General features: G+C 38.9%; 1 protein-coding gene across 1 annotated transcript; it reads left to right on the top strand.

The window, feature by feature from the left end:
- The first annotated feature begins 515 nt into the window (after positions 1 to 515).
- LOC111566980 (ATP-dependent 6-phosphofructokinase, muscle type) lies at positions 516 to 16,997 on the top strand. Its single transcript, XM_035947071.2, has 22 exons — positions 516 to 703; positions 1,739 to 1,812; positions 1,930 to 2,007; positions 3,845 to 4,034; positions 5,698 to 5,863; positions 6,393 to 6,437; positions 6,707 to 6,815; positions 6,908 to 7,003; positions 7,297 to 7,389; positions 9,184 to 9,309; positions 9,422 to 9,486; positions 10,609 to 10,672; positions 10,758 to 10,904; positions 11,457 to 11,527; positions 11,643 to 11,730; positions 11,844 to 11,996; positions 12,077 to 12,241; positions 12,484 to 12,545; positions 13,832 to 13,943; positions 14,035 to 14,134; positions 16,402 to 16,507; positions 16,591 to 16,997. The coding sequence occupies exons 1-22, from the start codon at positions 613 to 615 to the stop codon at positions 16,730 to 16,732; spliced, it is 2,343 nt and encodes a 780-aa protein (XP_035802964.2). The 5' UTR covers positions 516 to 612; the 3' UTR covers positions 16,733 to 16,997.
- The last annotated feature ends 2,673 nt before the right edge of the window (positions 16,998 to 19,670 follow it).

Below are 19,670 nucleotides of genomic sequence, written 5' to 3'. Positions count from 1 at the left end.
CTCTGGCCTTTAAAATGGAGAGCCAGAGGTCTGTAGTTCCTTGGATAGTTAGATGTTTTCTTACTCTCTGGATGAGTTGTCCCCACTCTTCATGGAAGGTTCACCACTGTAAGATCATCTCTTACTCCTTAGAAATAACTATATATTCCTTCCCTACTTCTTTATCTCTTCCGAGGGATGCTACTGGGAAGACCTTTCTGAGTATTTTAAGTGACGATTTAATTGATCATGGCTGTCTGGGTGTCCAGTCCTGCTGCAACCAGGTTTTTTGAGATTTAGGGGGTGAATATTCTCTCACAGCACTGCATTAATATAAAATAACTGATCTGAGATGCGTTTACACTTCCTCCTGCTGCATTATGTGTTTCCTTGTGTGTGACTGTCCACTGCAGGTGGTAACTGGGCCTGATTATATTTAGTTTAGGCTCTGTGAGTGGTAGAGTGAGTGGTGGAGGGTGTCAGTGGGAGGGGGCAGGATCAAGAACTGTACTCTATAAAGCCAGCGTCTTCACTCGTGACTCCCCTGAGAAGCAGAGATTGAAGGAAGTGCACTCTGTCCTTTCTGCTTTCCCCTTTGTCGAGGCTACCTGTCTGCCCGGCTCCTCTGGAAACATGTCCCAGAACGTCCACCCCACTGTGGACCCCACCAAGATGGGGATCGGCCGGTCCATCGCCGTGCTGACGTCGGGAGGAGACGCCCAAGGTAAGCAGGAACCACGGCTTTGTTTTGAACTGTTGAAATGAATGAAGATGCAGCATGTTCCCTGCTGAACACTGGATCCCAACCAGCTGTTGAAATGTGTCTCACGGAGGCCAAGAAAGTGTCACGTTAATGTTCTGACTGCAAGACATCTTAAGATCCGCAGCCAGAGAACAGAAAGGGCAAGCAGCATTCATCCCAGCTGTCAGAGTGTCACAGTTGAAGGCCAGCTGTCAGAGGATGATGGATGTTTAGCTCAAAGAAGGATCACATCATGTGTTCACTGCTTTACAGTCAGCGTTTCAGCTTCATATTCTCATAAAAAATCAAAACAAAGTTGCACATTCCTGCACACCAGATGTATTTCTATTATTTTTTATGACTTATAATGACTTGATTACACTTTTTTAATCTACATTTTTACATTTATGCACTAAAATACCAAGTCAGATTCTTTTGATGTGAAAACCTACTTGACAATAAACCTGTTTCTGATTCTTGTTAAAATCCAACCTGTTAGTTCAATCATCAATCATTGTTCCGCCTTGTGCAATCTAAAACTTTACATCCATTAACTGCCTGATGTCTCATTTTTCCGGTGCGATCTTTATCTCTGAACCCTTTGTGTCGAGGCTCGCCTCTCGTGCCCCCTTGTGTGTTCTCTTCTTTTACATCTTTGTGGCTAATTTTAGTGGCGCTGACCTTTTTGTGGTATGGAGGAGAGAAACGCCCCCCATCCACAGCTGCTGTCCGGTGAAACGAGAGCCGCGACATGCCAGCCTGCCACAACACAACTTCTCACAGTGGCCTTTAGTGTACTGGACGTCCAAGGGGGGGCGAGACGGTACACAAGATGTACAGTCCTCCTAAACCCAGCTCCGTCCTTTCCCTCTATGGCTATTTTTGTCTCATCTGTTGCAGGCCAAGTCACCGAAAGGTTAAGATGGCGCTGAAAGGTCTTCGGTTGATATCCGATGAGGAGAATCTGACATTTATTTTGCGTAAATCAAACCAGATCATGCTGTTTGTGTGTCTCAGGTATGAATGCCGCTGTCAGAGCCACAGTCAGAGTTGGGCTCTACACCGGAGCCAAAGTCTACTTTGTTCATGAGGTATCTGCTCTGTGCAGGTTGCTGTACACTGATGCATGATAATATTACAAATCAATCCAAGACAGAGACTCATGAGGCTCATTAAAACACAGTGTGTGTTGTTATGTGCTGCTGCAGGGCTACCAGGGCCTGGTGGATGGAGGAGACAACATCCGTCCCGCTACATGGGAGAGTGTTTCCATGATGCTCCAACTGGTGAGTGATGAATAAATACACAGACACACACAATAAAAACTACACACAAGAGATACGTGTAGTTATTGTGTTGTCTGTTTGTAGAGGAGAGTAAAGCAAATACAGTGGTGGAAAAAAGTTTTCAGACACTCTTAAAATTTTACACAATCTCAAATATTATCATTAAATATTTGTGTTTTGTGTTTCAGGCAGTGTTTATGCAGAGCAGACAGGGGACAAGTACAGGATCTAATTAAAAATCCAAGCCTTTTTAAATACCTCCAGATTAGAAACTTTATTAAAACTAGTCAAAACAATGAACATAGGAAACCTAAACAATCTTCATTAGAAAAAATTATGCTAAAAAACAGCCAGAGAAAAGGTCTCATCTCAGAAATCTACAATCTACTGACATCTTCGTCATCTGAAAACTCGCATCACAAACGCAAGGCCTGGTCAGAAAACTTACAATTGGAGATTTCAGAGGAAGACTGGAGTTTGGCCTGAGCTGAAGCACACACCAAATCTATAAACACACACAATAAGTTAATTCATTACAAATGGTTAATGAGGACTTACATCACTCCAGTTGAATTAAATAAATATGACAAAAACATTCCAGACATCTGCACAAAATGCATAGATGCGAAGGGAACTTTTTTTCACTGTATCTGGCAATGTAGGAAAATAAGCCCATTTTGGGAGGAGGTGAGGAAAACAACAGAAAAAACTATTTCAAAACAAATTCCAACAAATCCAAAATTTTTCCTCCTGGGACTGTATCCAAAAAATTCCAAATATAAAAAAACATGAAAGAGCTTTTATAGACCTCAGCTTGCTTACTGCTAAGAAGTGTATTGCGTTACTTTGGAAATCAATGAGTAGACTAAGTATCAGCCAGTGGGTGAGACAGATGCTGTCAAATCTCCCTGTAGAAAAAATAACTTACATTTTGAAAGACAAGCAGCAGGTCTTTGAAAACATATGGGCACCCTTTGTGAAGTATGTCAAAGATCAAGATTTAGCAGACCCTCAGATTGATGAGTGATTGATGGACCATGCAGCTTCTGCACCTGCATTTTTATTTTTGTGTATATTCTCATAGGAATGCATGTGCACTTATGTACTGATATAAGGGCACTTAAGTGCTGATTTTGTTGTGTTATCTTTGAAATAACAGACTGTAACTGGACTTGCACTAAAGTTTATAGAGGAGAGAAGCAGTTTGTTTATTTGTTTGCTGTTACTTTTTGTTTGTTTTTTGTGTTGTTGTTTTTTTTAAAAAGCAGCAAAACAGTTTGTATTCAAGTTTCTATACAATGTAAAGATGTTTCCATTGCTGTGAAAAACAAAATAAAAATATTGTGGGGAAAAAAAAAAAAATCCAAGCCTAAATGATGACATTTTATATCCAAAAGGACAATTTCACTGCCACATCATCTTGTTCTGTAAAACAACATGCAAAGCCAACATTCAACACCGTGACTCAGGGAAATGGATGTAAACTACAACTTTGACTTGTTGCTGGAGAAATACAACCGAGAGGTGGTAATTCTAGTTGAGCGATGACGTTAAACAGCTGACTCTGCCTTAGAGATGAAATGATACTGCAAAGCTTGTGATTCACATTTCTTTATATCGGCTCTGCTGTCTAAATAAAGTGGCCTGGCAGTGGAAAAAACGTGACACTCGAAGACTCATGTAGGACTGAAAGAGAGCACGAGACGGGGCAGATTTCTAAGACATAGTCTTTAAAGGGCCGACACTATTTACCCACAGCATGATGCAACCTCACTAGATGTGAGTTAGTGAGAAATGAATGATAAATACTAATATAGTCTCCTTCTTCTTGCATCAGGGAGGCACCGTCATCGGCAGTGCCCGCTGTAAGGACTTCAGGAGCAGGGAGGGCCGAATGCAGGCAGCCTGCAACCTGGTGGAGCTCGGCATCACCAACCTGTGTGTGATCGGAGGCGACGGCAGTCTGACCGGAGCCAACGAGTTCAGGACTGAGTGGAGTGGACTGCTGGCCGACCTGGTCCGAGCCGGTAATGATGAAGTGTGATCTAAGTCACAAATCATGGGCCAGAGTCTAAGACTTAACCGTGTTCAAATGTTAAAGATCTTCAAAAAAAATCACCAGGAGAAGTCAGCATTTGGAGGAAGCAGGATTTATTGTCGACAAAAATCCAGGAGTAATTCTTAGGAGTGATTAATACCTTCAAGAAAAACCAGAGGTACTGAGCTATGCATCGTCTTTTATGCTGTGAGAGTTGGTCATTTTTCAACGCCTATAAGGTGTATGATTGGATACCATTCTACTTTTCTAAATCTATTGGTCAGATCATGACATCAGGTTGTCATATTTCACCCCTAGATCTCACTTTACAGAAGACATTAGGTTATCATTACATCATGTTTTACAGAGAACATTCCCAGACATGTTCAAACTTTTGCTTCAGTCTCCTGTACATTTATTTAGTGGTGTGTGATACTGCAAGATTTGGTATCGATCTGATACCACGTAAATACAGGGCCAGTATTGTCGATACCGATACTCCAGACTAACTTCAGCAGTCACACTGGTGTGACAGTCAGTCAGTTCATCGTTCCTACCTGGTTAGAAGTGAAACACCTCACTAATGAACATATCGACTGATGTTCCCTAAACGATTCACAGTACAGACTGGTGCTGCTCAGTGGCTGCGGGGCTCAGACAGGTGTGTGAGCAAAAATTACTTTGAAAAGAGTGAGATAAAGTGTCCTCATTTCAGATTAGTCCGAGATGAAATGAGTGATTTTTAATGCACATTTTTATAATTTAAAGATCGAAGTCAGTCGTTATCATATAGTGAGTAGAAGCTAAAAATCATTATTGTGATTGATGATTATTTAATTTTGTAGCCGTGCTATGGTGCTAGCCTTCGTGATTGTCTCACTGGTTCAGTAACTTCCTCGCTCTCTGCCTCCTCTTTCCTTAGTTCTGGTTAAGGAACGTACAACAGCTAAACAGCTTGTTTTACACATCAGGGTGGAACAGACTGACAGAGCCACAGAAGAAATGAAAGTTACACTTTCCACCACTATAATGTATGATGTAGCTGCTGAGCCTGTTTGATTGTTTGTCTGGAGCCTCTGAGTTTCGTGACAGTAGAACAACCAGACACAAGAGGAGGAATAGCGAAGTGCTGCTGCTCTGTGATAGGAGGAGCTCTGACAGACAGTCAGATCGCCTCTTTGATGAAACCGCAGCAGTTCAGACATACAGGACATAAACTGAAACTAAAATATCGGTCTCATTACACTGGTATCGTTTAATATCAGTACCAATGCTGGTATCGATATTATATTTGGATCGATAGGCCCACCTCTTCACTTATTAGGTTATCATTTTGTGACAGATTTCATGCATCTTCTACCATTCTGCATTGTTATGTTTCTGATGCACCTCTTTTCAGAGTTGTAATGCTTAAGTTTACACATTATGTTTTGAGTTATCCAAAGAAGCTCCTCACTGCATCAGCTAGGGTTAAATAAGTTGTTGCAGCTGAAACATATTCATCCCTGCAGTAATTATCCAATGGAAGACTCTTACCTATTTATATTTGCTTAGTTAAATCCAAGTGGTGACTTTTTTTTTGGACAGGAAGTCCATGTCTCTTAACATTACAGATAAAATGTCTGACTTGTGTTTATTTATTTTTTCTGCAGGTAAGATCACAGACGAGCAAGCCAGGAAATCGTCCCACCTGAACATTGTGGGTATGGTCGGCTCCATTGACAACGACTTCTGCGGCACCGATATGACCATCGGCACTGACTCTGCTCTGCACCGCATCATCGAGGTGGTCGACGCCATCACCACAACCGCACAGAGGTGAGAAACCACCAAGAGATCAGTTTCTAAACCTGCATTTTCTCCCTCCATCAGATGTCATTTGCGCAGAACAGTTCAACTCCTGCTGGTTTAGGAAATAATGCTTTAACAAGAATTCAATTCTTTAGTAGAACCTTAAACCATTTTAATGAGATCCACCTGACCATAGCTACTTAAAGGCCTTTTTTTTTGTATTACTTCTTTGTTTTTATTCATTTTGCTAATCCAAAAGTAATTAAATTAGACCACTCTATAGCAGCAATAGGAGAAAAATGTTAAAATATGGAGCAATATATCACATTTCTGATGCAAAGTAATACAAAGCAGCATTTGTGATGTCTATTGGCACACAAAAATACACAATTTGCTTCATGGTTTTGCAGTTTCATAGTCCTCTGTACATAGAATCCAAATTATTCTGTGATCTAAATGATTGGACTAATATTTTTGAGTGTAAATTTAATTGAAAATGGCAGAAATAAATTGTGATTTCCTGTTGATTTATACAAAATACTGTATGCTTCCACAGCCACCAGAGGACGTTTATACTGGAAGTGATGGGCAGACACTGTGGGTCAGTATCTTTTCTTTTTTTATGTATGTCAGTTGTGTAAAAGAGAATATTAAAAATCTCATATAGTATATTTTGGCACTTTGTTTGCAATCTTTGCTCATATATTATGAAATTGAAAGTGAAATGCATTGACACAGATCATCATTTGATTTCTAGAAAACTCTTAAGAGCCTCATGTCTTCTTAACCGACTAAACATATGAACACACGCCTACCTGCTCTTGAATTCTGTGCAGATTGTTCAGGTTTATCTCATGTTTGTGTCTGCAGGTATCTAGCTCTGGTCACTGCTTTGGCCTGCGGAGCCGACTGGGTTTTCATTCCAGAGATGCCACCAGATGAGGGCTGGGAGAACCACCTGTGCAGGAGGCTGACAGACGTGAGTTTGTGTTTATCCGTAGATACAGATTCCTGCCTGCACTTTCTGTTTGCACACATCAGAATGCTTAATTGTGATTTTGTGTCCTTTAGCAAAGGGCCCGAGGTTCTCGTCTGAACGTGATCATCGTTGCTGAAGGCGCCATATCCAGAGACGGCAAACCGATCACGTCTGACCAGATCAAGAAGGTGAGCTCTTCTCACATGAGTCAGCATGGTAAAATGTAATGGTGAGGGCACCCAGAAAGCTCAACTCGTTGAGTGGGTGACCCATAAACAGGGGCTATAATCCTCGACGTAGCGGCCTGGGTCTGATTCCAGCTCACAGCCCTTTGCGGCGGGTCTTTCATTCTTCTCCCTACTTTCCTGTTTGCCTCTTTACACTAGCTGTCTAATAAAGCCAACAGAAGGCCAAATAAATATCTTTCTGTGAGATGCACAGACAATTTGCCAAACAAACCAGTGGATTTATTTGTCTCCAGCTGGTGACTGACAGACTTGGCTTTGATACTCGCACCACCATTCTTGGACACGTACAGAGAGGAGGAACGCCGTCCGCCTTTGACAGAATCCTGGTGAGAATCTCAATGAAACTCGTTACATTTTTAGAACTGTTTCTGCTCAACCATCTCTGATTTCGCTGGTGTTTTGTTTTTTAGCATAAAGTACAGATATTTGTTAAGATATTTCTGAAATTGTAGCTTGATATATTAAATATTTTTTTAAATAAACTGCACTGTAAAAAATTGGTTTGTTGACCGTAAAATTAAGGCAGCTGTGATTTTCATTTTCAAGATGTTCTTCATTTATGGTAAAGAAATCTATTGATACTGTTGATTTTACGGTTAAAAAATGTGCTTCACTACACATTTTACTGTAAAAATAAAGTTTTAACCTTTAAAGAGATTTTAATTCTCATTGAAAATTTACATGAAAACACCTATAAAATAAATTTTGTGTGACCTATCATCAATATTACAGCATTTTTGCATTATCAGCACAAAAGTTAATGTATTTAACATTAAATATAGGTATTTTTTGAATGACATGCTTGCAAAAAATGCAGTTATAGCTGTCATAAATATTAAAGCATATGCCCATTATTAACACAAAGTATGTCAGTACAAACTGTATTTTTTACATGAAATAAATTCAACAATCGCCATGTTATAAATATGACGGCATGTTTCTGTTATCAGCACAACAGTACATACATTTAACTGTGAGTAGTTCTATTCTTTTTGAGAAATAAATACAAAAACTACAGTATTGAATGTTAGACATATTACAGCATTTTTCCATTAAATAGCTGTGAAAGAGTAGGGAAATATTTTTTAAAAATACAGTTTTATGGTGATTCAGTGTTATATAAACTGTATCAAACAGATTTTCACCATCATGGTTTGACAGTTTTTCGCCTTAAAATTTATGAACATTTTTTATGATGTGTGCTTTTAAATGCCTATTGACTCAATCCCAGTGTGTTTTATGCACATATTGCAATTTGAGGCCTTGTTTAAAAGACAATATCTCAAGAATTATTAAAAACAAAAGCCTTAAAATATCATTGTCATTGCTCATCATGTTATTGATTCAGAATCTGTAACATTGGACAAGTTGATCAAATAGTCTCCGATTTTGAGTGAGTTTAAATATGAAAATAAAATTGAAACCTTCTTGAAAAGTTCCATCTTTGAGCAGAAATTCCCTAACAAATTGATAATGCAGTCAGCAAGTGATATTTTCTGAACCAAATGTAGCGACATGCCACAATAATACAAAATAAAACAGACATGCTTCTTTTTAATATGAAATACTTGGTCACAAAAATGAAAAGAAAGGTATTTTTGCTGAAGTTGTACCAAAGAAATTGATAAATAGGGCTAGATAGCCTAATACAATTAGAACAGAGTGCTTGAGTTTTAAAATGTTTCTCAAAATGTAACTGAGAAAGAAAATAACATCAGACATATGAGGTCACAAGCTGATTTCTGTTTTAGCATTGTTTTAGCATCTATGTTCAAAGATGGGACTTTTCATGATGGCATACTTTTTCATATTACTATTCACCCATAATCAGAGACTATTTGATCTAAAATTGCAATTTCCAAATCAACTGCATGACAATAACACTGAAAATTTTTGGTTTTTATCTTTAATAGTTCCTGAGAAATTCAGTGTGCTAAAAAATGTGCAGAAAGTATTTGATATATCAATGTAAACTTTAACATACAATTTTAAACATCCATAGTTTGTAATAGAGTTTCAGGCAAAACTCAGGCAGAATTCAGAATAACTCTAATATAAAGGACATCATGCAGCTCTACACACACCTGTTGATCTGACCGGTGTGTGTTTTTATGATCCAGGGCAGCAGGATGGGCGTGGAGGCGGTGATGGCGCTGCTGGAGGCGACTCCAGACACTCCTGCCTGTGTGGTCAGTCTGTCGGGGAACCAGGCGGTCAGACTGCCGCTCATGGAGTGTGTGCAAGTGGTACGTCAGAGTGTTTTCACCAGATACTTTCCTAATGTGCTGCTGTGCTCATTTTAAAAGATTTCCATTAACACAGAGAGGGAGTTCTTCATGTACTTTCTTTTCTTTACAGACCAAAGATGTGACTGCTGCCATGGCTCAGGGCAGATTTGAAGATGCCATTAAGCTCAGAGGAAAGTACGTATTTGTTCAGTGTAAGGACACCCCCCCCCCCAAAAAAAAAGACATCACTGTGTAGCACAATGGAGCCTGGAGTCTGCTCCTAAAATAACTACAAACTTTTATTATCTTTAATCCCAATAGAATAATATGTTTGAGCCACTTAAAAGTTTAAAAGTTGAAGTAAAGCCAACATACCGACCTGTTGTTGGAACTAGGGATAGCCCATCGATATTATTGGCCCGATATTGACATTAAAATGTAATATTGGTCAATATCGCTATTGTTTTTTTTTTTATTTATCATGAAAATCGATAAATAATGCCTGGATTTCGCCGGCATTAACTCTTAGAGAGGGGGAAAGTGTGAACTGTTGTTTGAGACAATTTTTTTTAAAAAGGACATTTTTCCATAACTTAAGTTGAAGTGGTTTTCTTATTTTGCACAGACTGTTTACATTTGGAAAGCCTTGTTGAATTTGAGAATGCATCCAATGGGACATCACAATAAAATTAGGTATGGTGTGTTAATTCCATCACAGGAAATATGTGATGTTACCTAAAATTAGTGAAATAGCCCACATAAATCGATATCGACTGATATCGGAATCGGAAATTGAGAGTTAGACAATATTGGCATGTCGGTTATCAGCAAGAAAGCTAATATCAGACATCCCTAGTTGGAACCCTAATTGGCCCAAATACCAAATGATCAATCTGAGTTGGTGTTCTGTAGGTTGAATTTAGGAGAACAAAATCGAAACTATACAAGTGAATACAGAAAATACATGAATGTAAAACTTTTTGAGATGAAATTTTCTTTACCATTCACTAAATTATTCATTATATAAGATGAGAAAAGAAAGTTAGTAATTAATAATTGTTCTTTTTTTAATTCAACTCCTATAATACAACCTTCATATATGAATAAAATGATCAAAAATGGTTTTAAAATGGAATGATTTATTAATTTGTTCCTATTAAACACTGTAGAATACTTATGACTTGACCAATAAATTAAACACAAAACAAAACACAGAAAACCTTGTTGGTGATTAACTGCACCATTGAAATATTTGAACAGAAAACTGTCATTTTAATTTAATAGTGTTGCTCACTCAGCCTGATTTCTGATGTGCAGGAGTTTTGAGAACAACTGGAACACATACAAGCAGCTGGCTCACATCAACCCCCCAGATGTTAAGGTGAGCATCATTCATTTCCTAAATCAGACTCTTGCTGCTGTTTTTCATAACTCACCCCTCAGTTCACCTTCTTCTTTACGGACAGAGCAACATAAACGTGGCCATCATGAACATCGGAGCTCCCTGCGCTGGAATGAACGCTGCTGTTCGTGCAGCGGTCAGGATGGGAATCATCCAGGGTCACAACATGCTGGCTGTTCATGACGGCTTTGACGGTCTGGCTCACGGACAGGTAACCAAACATTTCCAACATTATTTCACATATCGATCTGTAAAGGTTTGAACCAAGGACACAAATATGAAGATATTTATGTTGGCAGCTGAAAAAAATAGAAACTCCTTCTCGTTAGTGCACAGACCAACTCAAAGGTAAACACATGATCGTAATGAACATAAAAACACTTTTTTAACTTTTAATAAAAATATATGCTAGGTATATCCATTGGACTTCAAAAGTCCCTCAATTATGTATTGACCCATATACAAACTAGACACAAAGGCAGTGCAAGCAGGACAAAGCTAGAAAAACGTATTGTCAAATATACAAATTTAACAAATTAAACATACAGGACTGTCTGCACTCTGATCAGGTTTCTTTATATCTCCTGTGAATATTTAGTCTATAATTTTTTTTGAAGTAATTCTACAAGATAACTTCTTGCTATTTACTGTACTGTATATACGGTTGAATTTTTGTATGTGTGTATGTATGTGTTATTTGTCTCTTAATGGATATGTATATTAGCATTTCGTATTGTCAGTTGCTTTGTTTGTCTTTCTTCAGATTGAGCCCATCACTTGGACTTCAGTGAGCGGCTGGACTGGAAAGGGAGGTTCCATGTTGGGTACCAAGAGGTAAACCACACTGCACCTGTTCTATTTTTTAGTGGTGCAGCTCTATTGGAAAGACATGTTTTTGTCTAAAAACTGAAAAGATTTTCACTTTATTCTTCATCTGTGTTTCTGAAAGAACCCTTCCAGCCAAAATGTTGGAGGAAATCAGCCAGAACATCGCAAAACATAACATCCATGCTTTGGTGATCATTGGTGGATTTGAAGTAAGTCCTGTAAACACTATTGTTCTCTCAGGCTCCTTGTCAGAGTTGTATAAGCTTGAAGTTTCTATTCGAAGCTCACAAACGAATGAATCTTAATTTCCTTGCTGCTGCAGGCCTATGTTGGAGGCCTGGAGCTGGTTCAGGCCAGAGAGAAATATGAGGAGATGTGCATTCCTATGGTGGTCATCCCCGCCACCGTCTCCAACAACGTCCCCGGCTCTGACTTCAGCATCGGCGCAGACACTGCCCTCAACACCATCACCTCAGTCAGTGGCTTTACAGCAAATGCACTCGCACATATTTATTTAAAACACACAACTAAACACATTCCTTTTTTTGTCTGCAGACCTGTGACAGAATCAAGCAGTCTGCAGCAGGGACCAAACGCCGCGTCTTCATCGTTGAGACTATGGGCGGATACTGCGGCTACTTGGCCACTATGGCCGGTCTGGCTGCTGGAGCCGACGCCGCCTACATCTTTGAGGACAAATTCAACATTAAAGATCTGGAGGTGAGCTCATGCAAAAACACAGTCAGTTTAAGATTGCAAAACTGTGCACACCAGTGAATCCTGCACGCTTGCAATCACCCTCTTTAACGTTACATTTCAGCCACACAAATTATCAGCAAGCACAAATTAAGCAGACAAAATTTTTGCATAAATGTGGCCTAAAATAAAGTGAGTTTGGTGTGCAGGATTGTTTAGTTTTCTGCAGACTGAGTAGTGATGTGATCTGTGAACTCTGCCAACAGATGAATGTGGAGCATCTTGTGGAGAAGATGAAGACAACAGTGAAGAGGGGTTTGATTCTCAGGTAAGTTTTGTTCAGGTGAAGGAAAGAAGTGAAGTCTTCAAGTGTTCAAATACCAGCAATGTGGGGAAACACTGAACCAGATACCACCCACATATTGTGCTTGAAGTTTACCCACTATTGATTTGACGAAGCCTTAATCATCACTAAAAAGTGTGAGTGCTTTTATTTTACCCTTTGGCTGCAGCAGAAGCATGTAAACCGAAGATTTTAACACATTCTGTACCTACAAGTCCACGGGAATTCACTCTTATAGGTCATTTTAACTGAAAACATTGTGACATGGCTCAGTAATAAAAGCAAAGGTTTGAATAATAAAATTAATGAAGACTTTAATGAATTCTCTTCTTATTCTGAAGTCATGTAGCATAAGTAAATGCTGTTGTGGTTCAAATGAGAGAGCACCATCATCTACAGTCAGCAGCAGCTCTAGTAGCCTCTGCAATTTCAGTTCCTGTGGCACCACATTTCAGAAGAATCCAGTCTCATTTTATCTGCTGACTTCATAGTCCAGGATTCGGAGCCATATGATGCCACTGCAAAGGCTGTTGATCTCAGTAGTCTGACCTTGAGGAAGGAAGTTTACGTTTCCATAGCTTGGTCATGTTTTGCACTATGCTTCGGGCCATTGTTCGTCTTCTTTTGATCTCTTGGGTGCAGTTCCCTTTTGCGTTGATGACCGAACCAAGGAAGTCAAAGCTTGCCACCTCTTCTATCACATCACAGTCCAGAGAAAAGCTTCTATCTGCATCACTGTGGCTGTCGTCAACAACCATGATTTTGGTCTTTTTCGTGTTCAGCAACAGTCCCCTTTCTTTGCTTGCGGTTTTCACTGCTTTCAGCAAGTCCATCAGTTCCTTGCTACCATTACAGACCAGGGTGGTTCCATTCCATTTAGCTGTTTTAATTTGCTCACACTGGGGCACATGAATAGATCAGAGCCATCATCATTATTATTGTTATTATGCTGAAAGTGAGCCTATCCCAGCTGATGTAGAGTGAAGGCAGGGGACACTCTGGACAGGTCACTAGTCTATCACAGGGCTACATATACATACAAACAAGCACACTCATATCACACCTATGTACAATTTAGAATGACTGATTAACCTCAGCATGTTTTTGGATTGTGGGAGGAAGCCGGAGAACCTGGAAAAAACCCATGCATGCACAGGGAGAACATGCAAAGTCCATGCAGAAAGACCCCAGGCCAGAACGTGAACCTTAGCGACGGTACTAACCACTATGCAGCCCAGTAGAATAATCTGTCAACTTTAAATCTTCAAAAGGAATGAAAACTGCAACGCCAATTACACCACCGACTTCATCTTCAACCTATACTCAGAGGAGGGCAAAGGCATCTTCGACTGTCGCAAGAACGTTCTCGGACACATGCAGCAGGTGTGTTCATGTTGGGAGGAATTAAAAGTGACTGATTTTCTCCTCTTTTTTCGACATTATAATCTAATTGTCTGCCTTCTATTGACTGCAGGGCGGCACTCCAACACCCTTCGACAGGAACTTTGGCACAAAGATGGGTGCCAAGTCTGTTATGTGGTTGACTGAGAAACTCAAGCAGTGCTATAGACATGGTATGTGGACCTAAAACCAAAATTTGAATGTATTGGAAGTCCTGTCTATAATTTTGATGTATTAATTCCCACTTGTGCTTCTCAAAAAAAACTGTACTACATATTGCGCTTTTTACTCTTTGCAGATTAGGATTTTACACTCACACCATATGATGAGTTTCTGAATTTTTATACACTGTTGTACAAATCTACCAAGCATTTTAAGTAAATAGTTAAAATTCACTCCACCTAGATAAACTACAACCATAAAATCCTACCTTTACATCATAGCATCAGCAGTAATACTGAACCAGTGGTGTCTAATAATATAACATTCACAGGGGACATTTTTCTTTCTCCTCATATAACCATTGTTTAATCCAGGGGTGTAAAACATGCGGCCCGCTGGCCAAAAGCGGCCCTCCATAGGGTCCAAACCAGCCCGTGGGACGCCTTTGCAAAGTGTAAAAATTACAGAGAAGACATTAACTGCAAATTGTGAATCTGTAAAACTGTAAATTTAAAATAATTTCTAGGCCATGACAAGTTGTTTTCATAATCAAGTAAAATACTAGATTGTTCATTGTTCTTTTGTGTCTCATTTTTGTAATGTTTTGTCTTCTTTTTTGTCTGACTTTTGTCGTTTGGCATGTTTTTGTGGTTTTGTTTCTTGTTTTTGTCGTTTTGTGTTTCTTTTTTGTCTCGCTTGTGTTTTTTGTCTCATTTTTGTAGTTTTATGTTTTGCTTTATTCAATATTTTGTGTTGTTTTGTGTTTTTTTGTCTTGCTTGTGTTTTTAGTCTACTTTTTTGTTGTTTTGTTCCCCCCTTTGTCATTTTTTCTTGTTTCTGTCATTTGTATAATTTTTTGTGGTGTTTTTGTTGTTTAGCCATTTTTTTATTGCTTTGTAACTTTTTGTCAAATATTTTTGTCTCTTTTTTGTTTTGCTTTGTGTCGTTTGTCTCGTTTTTTGTCGTTTTGTGTGTTGTTTTTGTCGTTTCAAGTCTGATTTTTGAAATATTTTGTCTTGTTTTTGTTGGGGGTTTTTGTCTTTTTTTTTGTCAGACTTTTGTCATTTTGATCATAAAGTAAAATGCTATATCATTCAATTCCAGATACCTGTGATTAAACGTTTTGTTCCTTTGTAGAAACACTGTGATCTGGAAGTTGTAATATGTACTTTTTTGCACTATAACAAAGGAAAAATTTGGAGTTGTTGTTATTTATAGATTATTACGCTCTGATTCTACTGGTCTGGCCCGCTTGAGATCAAAGTGGGCTGAATGTAGCCTCTGAACTAAAATGAGTTTGACACCCCTGGTTTAATCAGTCGCATTGAGATGTGGATCAAACTTTCAAGCTACACTATTTTGTTGCTTCTTTTACTTGTCTGTGCAGATTCTCAGTTATCCAAATCAGCTTAATCCTTGGAGCTTCAGTAGCAGGCAATTTGGCTTCTCTTTGTCACTCTGGAAGAAATTTCACCTCTCATATCTCATGAGGAAGGAACTCTCAACATTAAGGCTTACAGGAAAACCACACACACAAACCAATATCTGCTGTTCTACTCCCACCAAACACCGGAACATTAACTAGTGGTTATCAGAATCTCACAACCGGGGTGAGACTGTTCCTAGCAGAGAAAAGAAAAGGAGCACACGCATATTAAAAAATTATCTGAAAGCTGTGGCTATCTCAACCGGACCTTCATGAAGTCAGCAAAGAGATCTGGGAAAAAAACTAGCATGTCAAATAAGAAGAGTCATTTTGATGTAGCTGGTGTGTCTCAGAAACTTAGAAGGATTTTCTCCAAACACAATCCATATCTGCACTTCAGGCCCAGCAGCACTCTGAGACACAAACTGGATCACCCTGAGGATAAAAACTCAAACACAAGTCAATCAGTGTTATATATGCAGTCCAGTGCAGGGAGGAGTGCTACTAGTGAGTTCAAACAATTAGAATAGTTTTTTAAGAAAGTGAAAATTGAAAGTATTTTAGAGAGGAAAATAACTTTTTTTTTTTTTTTTTTAAAGCATTTTCCTATTTTATTTTTTATAATTATGGCCTCCTTTTCCAGCAGGACTTAGTGTCTTTCCCCAGTGTTAAAACTACAACCAAATGGTGTCTTGACTATGGTATTATTGTGCAGACATTTTCCGAGTTTTTTTCCATTTGTCATTCTCATCCCTGAAAGTGTCTGAATAGAGGAATTATGAATCCTCTGCCTCCTTAGTTCACAGTGAGAATTACATGAGCCGCTGACTGTTTGACTTTGGGTCTTTTTAGGTCGTATCTTTGCCAACACGCCGGACTCTGCCTGTGTGTTGGGCATGAAGAAGAGGGCGCTCACCTTCCAGCCTCTTGCTGAACTAAAGGCAGACACTGATTTTGAGTAAGAAGCTCATCTTCCATGTGACATACTGTGATAATATGAGTACAAGTAATACAATGACTGATCTCTCGTCTTTGCTGCAGGCACCGTATCCCCAAAACACAGTGGTGGCTAAAGATCAGGCCCATCATGAAGATCCTGGCCAAGTACGACATCAAACTGGACACATCCGAACACGCCGACATGGAACATGTGCTCAAGAAAAGGAGTCTTCTCACAAAGTAGACTCAGTCTGCTAAGTATGAGTGCAAAGTTGGACAGGGGCAAACTTTACTTTCCACTGTAAGGTTCTTTTTCCTGTCCAGCTACATGTCTACAGCCTTGATGAAAGAGTTGCTGTCTTCCTCTTTCCTGTCCTCAATGTGTGCTTTCTCACAGAATTCAGTGTTTTGTAGCTCTCCCAAGTCTCAAAAGCATAAGAGAAATATATTTTACCAAAGACATCAAGATGTCAAAAAAAAAAAAACAATTAAAGATTTATTCCAACAAATGTTGCACTTTTGGTGATGTGTGGAGCCGAATATTAAGTCGTGAAAAAAACAGAAGCTTCTTAATGTGCATTCTGTATTGTGGAAGCAATGCTGCATTAAAACATATTTAATGAACAGGCAGATGGATACAAAAAAAAAATGAGATGAGCGCTGCCCAATCATTTGGTCGTGAAAATTTCTCTTTGTCTATTAGGGATATTTCTAATGAATATCCAATTTCTATGCAACACAATATTTCTTTCAGTTGTTTTTTAAAGATGTATATGTGCAAATTCCTTGGTGTTGTTGCTGATGGACACAACTGAAGATCTTAGAACTGTGTGACTTGGTCATGTTCATGCAGCTGTAGTTTAAGGACTTAAAGGATATAAATGTTTGAGAAAAGCAGCAAAATAAGATTAGCACGTGTCAAGCTTATCATTCAGCATCTCGTAATATTCCTGCTCATGGAGCCAACTGCAGCTGTGTGAAGGTGAAGAGGGACAAGGATTCATAGCAATCTGGGTTGCACTGAACTCATTTAAAGGTCCTCTCCGGACAACTTTAAAATATTTGAATATATAGTTTTCAATAACAGGTTGTGTCTAATTTTATTATTCCCACAAAACCAAAAACATCCCCTTTCTTTCTGGAGGTCCCTGCACCAGGCCTGGGCCTCTCACTGACGAAGTAACAACACTACTACTATGATTATAAAACAGGCATAGCATTTGGCAGATTTGAAATGGAGAAACTTTAGAACATCGGTGTCACTGATTTATTGTTATAAGCTTCAGAAGTTTTTTTAGTTTTCGAGGAGTTGAGTGCCAGGTGGTGAGGTTCAGGAGCTCCTCTCTGTAGGTTGTTTCATTGTTGTGAATAAACCCCACCACAGTTGTGTCATCTGTAAATTTGACAAAGATGCTGCTGTTGTGGATTGGTGTACAGGGTGTACAGCATGGGACTGAGCATACAGCCCCAGTGCTCACTGTCAGGACTGAGGAGTGATGGGGCCTTAGACGATTGGTGAGAAAGTCTCTGATCCATCTGCAGGTGTGCTTGCCGATACCCAGTTCTGCGCAGTTTGGACATCAGTCTGTTTTGGATGAGTGGATTAAGAACAGAACTAAAGTCCACAAACAACATCCTTGCGTAACTGCCAGATTGTTCAAGATGTTTACACAGTGTGGAGGGCTGTGTTGACGGCATCACCTGTGGACCTGTTGGCTCTGTATGCAGATTGGTGCTGATCAAGGCTGGGAGGCAGTGAGGATTTTATGTGCTTCAGCAGCAGTCTTTCTGAGCACTTCATCACAGCTGAAGTGAGAGCTACAAGTCTGTAATCATTCAGTCAATCGTGTATATATATATATATATATATACACACACACACACACACACACACACATATATATATACATATATATATATATATATATATATATACATATATATATATATCTGTAATGGGTTATTCAAAAAGAACAAACCAATTTTGTTATGCAGTATTTAAATTTAATATTTTAATTTTAACTCTAGCCAAGTCACAAGTATTCTGCTCACAATTAACTTTTATTTGATGTTTAAGGTCATCGAATGACATCGAATAACAACAGCGATCAACTCTGTGGATCATGATATGCTGATATGCATCTGGGAGGAATTCTCTTAGCGCATTGATGTTGCCCTGCTGCAGGTGGTGGCAACATTGAACACGTGTAAGACAGGAAATAAACGCTGATTGTGAGTACAATACTTGTGACTTGGCTGGAATTTTCTATTGCTTTTCCCGATTAAAATATTGCGTAATAAAATTGGTTAATTCTTTTGGAATAACCCTGTATATATACTTTAGTATATAAATGAATGTTTAGTCCCTGAATTACACTTTTGATTTGGCAGAAAACAATGCATTTTTTCCCTGGGGTTTCTCTAAATCTCATTTTGCTCTGGTGAGGATTATTGTTGTTTCTCTGATGCTTAGAGCCCGGGGTAGTTAATTTTTGCTCTTTCAGTTTTGCAGCTTTTACTGACTCAGTTTAGGATATTTATTCAGCTGTACAATAAAAAAAAAACATTAACTTAAGGGGTAAACTAAACTCATTCAAAGTTCTCACATCTAACTCCATCTAATCTGTCACTGACCATGAATATATAAATATTTACTTTAACAAACTATGACTGAATCTGTGTTTGTGCACTGGAGGCTTCAAGTTTGCATATCACATAAGCTCTCATTTGATCTATGATGCATCTTACACTCCAATTCAGAGAACACGGGCATGTTCCGTATAAATAATTCACATGCAGTTATTTATTGCCTTGTGTTCTCCTGTGGTGAAGGAGAAGATTGGCACACAGCACACACTACACAGCTGTATCACAAGGGGTTAGTTGTTTATTTCACTTAAGCCAAGCTGTGAAATCTGTCACTCAGTTACATATGAAACATCTGGAAGTGTAAATTCACAGCTAGTCCTTGTGTCTTACATAAACACTACATGATGCTGCAGTCACTGATTCATGACATTTCATGGCATATTTTGTATTGTTTTGATGAGAACTTTAACAGTGAAGCCATTTTTTCACCCACAAAGCTGATAATCCAATGAGATCCAGCCGTTTGTCAGTGTGATACAACACGACTTATCTTTGAACAACCTTTTGTGGTTAACTGGAGTGTTTTTCAGTGG

This window comes from Amphiprion ocellaris, chromosome 8 (assembly GCF_022539595.1).
Source record: "Amphiprion ocellaris isolate individual 3 ecotype Okinawa chromosome 8, ASM2253959v1, whole genome shotgun sequence".
Lineage (NCBI taxonomy): Eukaryota > Metazoa > Chordata > Actinopteri > Pomacentridae > Amphiprion > Amphiprion ocellaris.
Note: the sequence above shows the minus strand (reverse complement) of the source record. Positions and strands in the feature narration are given on the sequence as shown.

Bases quoted from the DNA above. Each gene is read 5' to 3' on its own strand.
- LOC111566980 (XM_035947071.2), top strand. From the start codon at position 613: ATGTCCCAGAACGTCCACCCCACTGTGGACCCCACCAAGATGGGGATC. The intron at 11,997-12,076 runs GTCAGTGGCTTT...TTTTGTCTGCAG, and splicing joins CCCTCAACACCATCACCTCA to ACCTGTGACAGAATCAAGCA. The intron at 12,546-13,831 runs GTAAGTTTTGTT...AATCTTCAAAAG, and splicing joins AAGAGGGGTTTGATTCTCAG to GAATGAAAACTGCAACGCCA.